Below are 5,243 nucleotides of genomic sequence, written 5' to 3'. Positions count from 1 at the left end.
GATTTCGGAAAACTCTAAGGGGTTTTCTATAAAACGACCACTACACGCTTTATTATTAGGGAAAGAAAGGAAAATGAAATACGATGTAAAACGATGGAAACCAAGAAAAAATAAAAAATAAAAAATAAAATATAAAAATGAATACTACCTCCGTCCGAAAATACTTGTTCTAAAAATGAATGTATCTAGATTTATTTTAGTTATAGATATATTCATTATATTCATTTTTAGGACAAGTATTTCCGGACGGAGGGAGTATAACCTACGAAGGCCGAAGAAAACCGCTGGAAACAGTCGAAAGGATAAAAACCCAGAAAAAAACCGCACTGCAGCTACATTACAGGGCCAGCCCAGTAGCGCCGCGCGAGAGACGAGCGAGACATAGCTCCCGTGCGCGACGGAGGCCAGAGTAATACCCGCCCACAAAACTGCTAGGATGGGCTAGGCCCATTTCGAAATTTTTAATAAAATCCGTCCTCCCGCGACCGCGAGTGCGCTAGCACGACTCGCCACGACAAACTCCTACGAGCACGACCAAAGGGAGCGACGCCCGGGGATTGGACATCGGACCAAGCAAGCCGGCTCGCCGCTCGCCGCCGGCCAGCCGCGGCCTGCGGATACGTACCTTCGTCCTCCGCCAGGCCGCGCATCGGCAGCGGGATGGGCCCGGCTTCGATGCAGAAGAGCTGGCGCAAGGCGTGCGGCGCCATCAAGGACTCCACCACCGTCAGCCTCGCCAAGGTCAACAGCGGCCACGACCACCTCAAGGATCTCGACGTCGCCGTTGTCAAGGCCACCAGCCACGTCGAGCGCCCGCCCAAGGACCGACACCTCGCCAGTGAGATCACTTCTCCTCTCGTTCCCCGCGCACCCGCGCCGCCCGTATGTTCTTCTGAGTTCTGACCAGTCACCTGCGCCGCCGCTGCCGCGGGTGTCGCCGTCGTCTTGGTTGCAGAGATCGTAGGCGCCCGGTCGCGCACCGAGGTCTCCCACTGCGTCCACGCGCTCGCCAGGCGCCTCTCCAACACCAGCAACTGGGTGGTACGTACGCATGCACGTCGTGGACGCCGTCGCCATTGACAATCTTGAGAATACATTGATGGATGGATCGTGCGCGCGCAGGTAGCTCTGAAGGCGCTGGTGGTGATCCACAGGGCGCTTCGGGAGGGCGACGGCGGCGCGTTCAGGGAGGAGCTGCTGAGCCACGGGCGGCGCAGGGGCCACGCGCTGCAGATGTCCAACTTCAAGGACGACTCGGGCCACCTGGCTTGGGACTGCTCCGCGTGGGTGCGCACCTACGCGCTCTTCCTCGAGGAGCGGCTCGAGTGCTTCGCGGTGCTGCGCTACGACGTGGAGGCGGAGCGCCTCAGAGCTCCGGCGCCGGCAGCGGAGGGGCAGACGCCTCACACCAAGACGCAGAGCAGGACGAGGAGGCTGGGCAAGGACGACCTCCTGGAGCAGCTGCCCGCGCTGCAGCAGCTGCTCTTCCGGCTCGTCGGCTGCCAGGTGAAGTTCGGTTCACTTCATCGTCGTGTTACACTACTGCACATTTTGCACAGACAGTTTTCTGCAAGCATTCGTGCCCAAATTCCGCTGCAGCCTGAGGGAGCGGCGTTCGGGAACTACCTCATACAGTACGCCTTAGCCCTGGTGCTGAAGGAGAGCTTCAAGATCTACTGCGCGGTGAACGATGGCATCATCAACCTCGTGGATGTGGTGCGTTGTTTTCCTGTGGTTTCTGAATTTTTCTCGTCTTCTACTGGTTCATCGTTGAGCTCTGCCTCTGACCGGATGGAGGTTTCTATCTATCTGGCCTCGTGCAGTTCTTCGACATGAGCAAGCTCGATGCGATCAAAGCCCAGGACATCTACAGAAGGACAGGAACTCTGGTACGTGTACTTATTATGAGACGGGCGTTGCTTCTGCATTCTCCCATGTGGAATTAACTGTTTGTGCGAATTGAAGCTAACGAGTAATGGTGCTTGGAATGCCAGGCGAAGAGCCTCTCTGAATTCTACGAGCTCTGCAGGGGTTTGGAACTCGCCAGGAACTTCCAGTTTCCAGTTCTCAGAGAGGCAGATACCTACACTCGCTTCATTTGTTTCACATCAGTTCAAGGAAGTACTCCTTCAGGAGTGTGTTTTATCTTTATTATGCTAAAATGATTTCGTTTTCTCTGTGTTTTCTTCAGCCACCGGCGTCGTTTCTTGCGACGATGGAAGAGTACATCAGAGAAGCTCCCAGAGCTGGTCACGTTGCAAACAAGACCATTGTGAGTCATTAAGCCTGTTTGGAACTGCGGATTTTTTTGCTTAAACTTTTCATAAAGGGGCCGTATGCATCGCTCTGATGCAGAGGCCGGAGGCGAGCCTCCTTTTCTAAAAAAATAATAATAATAAAAAGCATAAGAAATGTCCAATAGATTTTTGAAAAATGTCCCGTTGCAAATATGACTATCGTGAGTCATCTGAGAAGCTCCCAGAGCAGTTATTTCAATAGATTTTTCTCTGATCTCAAAAGTGCTTATGAGCTAAAAAGGGTTCTCAGTTTCAGTTACCGCTGAAACTGATAAAATGTCACTGAATTCAGTTCTCAATTTGCCAAAGGGCTGACATTGTCGTTTGAACTTGACTAATATTCAACCAGTACTTGGCCAGAGTTTGCAGTGTGTTTGAAACTGGAAGCATGCGTCCTGGTTTTTCTTTTACTGAAACGTAAATATGTTGGGACCCATCGACTGAAATCACATAAAATTCAGGAATTCCGGTGAAATTCACTGGCTCTTTTTTTTTTTCAAGTAACGAGATTGGCTTTGGAATCAAATTGGCAGGAATATCGGCAACTAGATCTTACTGCAGATCAAGAAGAGCAACCACCACCTGAACGGCCCCGCGAGGCCACAACGGAAGAACCTGCAGAGGAGGAACCGCTGCCGGAGACTGAAGAGGAACCCCATCCTGCAGCTGAGCTCAACGATGAACCTCAACCTACCACCACCACCGCCGAGTTCGATTTACTGGTAAGCTGCCAATGTCCGTCAGTGCATTACAGTATATTGCATTGATGTTAACATATCGGTTGCTGATGCCGGTGTGTGTGTGCAGGGTTTACATGAGGTGAGCTCTGCAGCAGCAGAGCTAGAGGAGAGCAACGCACTGGCACTGGCCATTGTAGCACCAGGTAACAAACATGTTCCATGCAGCATTGCAGGTGCAGCTGGGTTCTGATCTTCTTGCTACGCTTCCCAGCTCCTCCCTGCTCGTCTCCTCACGGATTCAGTCCAGCAAACCACTGACTGACTCTGCTCCATTAATTCCTCCGTCGATCAGGTGGTAGCAGCAGCGCGTCTGCGTCTGCTGCTGTCGACATGGCTGGATCTTCGGGCTGGGAGCTGGCCCTGGTCGCGGCACGGACCGACATCAGCAACCGATCGGCAGAGATGAAACTGGTGCGCAAAGAGCAGAACCCCGAGTAGCATTTCCATCCATTGATGCATGTGACTCTGTCCTCACCTGCATTGCCACTGACGATGCTTTGTTGCAGGCGGGGGGCTTCGACGGCCTGCTGCTGGACAGCCTATACGAGGACGCGGCGAGGAGGCAGCAGCAGCAGCAGCAGGCGACGTACGGGGACGCTGCCGGTGACCCGTTCGCCGCGTCGACAAGCGTCGCGCCGCCGACCGACGTGCAGATGTCGATGATGGCGCAGCAGCAGCAGGAGATGTTTGGGATGCCGCTGCCGTTTCAGCATGGTGGTGCCGGTGCTTCTGGGTCTCAGGCCAATCCGTTCGGTGACGCCTGCTCTCCTATGTTACCCCAGGGGCAGGGGCAGGGCACCCCCTTCCATGGCCATGGGAGCGGCAGCTTGATCTGAATATGTATATTTGTTTTGTGTAGAAGAAGTAGCAGCATCCGGTAGCTCTGGTTTTAATTGATACAGTACATGATGATTGACTAGCATCATTCTGGCTGTGCGCCATGAATCCTACGTATCTTCTTTTTCCTCTGACAAACAACATTAGTACTAGTACATATAAACATCAGTACATCAGCAGCGCTGTTTTCAAATTCTGCATTCAACATCGCTGTCATCGACAGGGAGATATTACATACGTGGGGCATATAATAACCTCAAAAAATACCAGAGCATTTATATTTGCTCACGCTTTTAGTACTTGATATATAGTTCATGCACTCATGAACTATGATTTGTATGCAAAGTTCTTTACTTCTGTTTTGTGTGATTTTATGCGAATCCTACCTATGCTCGTACATGGCAGGCAGTCCAGCCGCTAGACACATGCAAATGCAGTAGCTGATCAGCGAACAGACTTTTTTTCCTCTCAGGAAGATAAACCCCGGCCTCTGCATCGAGTGATGCACACATCCATCTTTACATTCATCTTTATTATATTATTCAACAAAGTCTAACCTAGCACGTCTCCCTCCCTCCCTCCCAACCCTAGCCGCCCCTCCCTCCCCCTCCCTTCCTCGCCGCCGTCTGAGGCAGCCGCCGGGCAAGCCCGGGGCGCCAAGGATGGTGATGGCGGGGCCTAGGCTGCCCTGCCTATGTGTGGGGAGCCCTGGATCTGGAGCGGCGGCTCCATTGGCGAGGCACGACAGGCTAGCAACCGGGCGGTGGATCTGGCGTCTCGGCCGCGCAGGCGGCGGGATCCGGTGGTCGTTGGCGTCCGGCGGCGGCTTTTGCGGTGGCCGGTGCGCGTGAGCTGGCGCTTCCCCTCCTCCCCTGTTCGGCGTGCGGGCCAGCCTGGTCGGGCCGCGCTTCCTTGGGTCGTCGGTTTTGTACAGGAGGCGCTGCTGGTGGCGGGGATCTAGTTCGGACGAAATCCCTGGTCGGCCATGGTCGGCCGCGTCGACGGCGACGCCTGAGGTCGTGGTTCCCTTCTTTGGAGGCGTCGGTATGGACTGGTCCCCTCACTTCCCCTTCCCCTAGGTCTCCCAGGCGAAAGCGTTAACTTTGTTGGGCGGCGGCGGCGTTCACGGCGCCGTTCCGTTGTTGAAGGCGCCGCTTTGGAAACCTTGGGGCTGGGTGGGGCTTGTGGGGTGGTGGGCGACGGCGGTGGTGCGGCCCTATCCTTGCATGGATCTCCGTCCGTTGCTTGGAGATGGACTCGCGTAGGTGGAGGTCGTCGTTTGGCGTCATGATGGCGTCGATGGCGGAGGCACCTGCCAAGGCTGGTACCTCAATCTTATCTGAAGATGGATCAGTGGAAGATGGCGGCG

The 5,243-nt window shown here is 54.3% G+C and overlaps 1 protein-coding gene across 1 annotated transcript; it reads left to right on the top strand.

The window, feature by feature from the left end:
- Nucleotides 1–588: 588 nt before the first annotated feature.
- Nucleotides 589–4,114, top strand: LOC123411200 (putative clathrin assembly protein At5g57200). The gene is made up of 11 exons (XM_045104142.1): nucleotides 589–838; nucleotides 956–1,041; nucleotides 1,123–1,506; nucleotides 1,600–1,716; nucleotides 1,824–1,889; nucleotides 1,995–2,075; nucleotides 2,192–2,272; nucleotides 2,831–3,019; nucleotides 3,105–3,180; nucleotides 3,330–3,448; nucleotides 3,544–4,114. The coding sequence occupies exons 1-11, from the start codon at nucleotides 661–663 to the stop codon at nucleotides 3,871–3,873; spliced, it is 1,707 nt and encodes a 568-aa protein (XP_044960077.1). The 5' UTR covers nucleotides 589–660; the 3' UTR covers nucleotides 3,874–4,114.
- Nucleotides 4,115–5,243: the final 1,129 nt, after the last annotated feature.

This window comes from Hordeum vulgare, chromosome 7H (genome assembly GCF_904849725.1).
Source record: "Hordeum vulgare subsp. vulgare chromosome 7H, MorexV3_pseudomolecules_assembly, whole genome shotgun sequence".
In the NCBI taxonomy this organism is placed as follows: Eukaryota; Viridiplantae; Streptophyta; class Magnoliopsida; order Poales; family Poaceae; genus Hordeum; species Hordeum vulgare.
This window is presented reverse-complemented; position numbering and strand designations above follow the sequence as displayed.

Excerpts from the sequence above, each read along its gene's own strand:
- LOC123411200 (XM_045104142.1), top strand. The coding sequence starts at position 661 with ATGGGCCCGGCTTCGATGCAGAAGAGCTGGCGCAAGGCGTGCGGCGCC. Across the intron at positions 1,507-1,599 it reads TCCGGCTCGTCGGCTGCCAG|CCTGAGGGAGCGGCGTTCGG; the intron begins GTGAAGTTCGGT and ends ATTCCGCTGCAG. Across the intron at positions 3,181-3,329 it reads ACTGGCCATTGTAGCACCAG|GTGGTAGCAGCAGCGCGTCT; the intron begins GTAACAAACATG and ends TCCGTCGATCAG.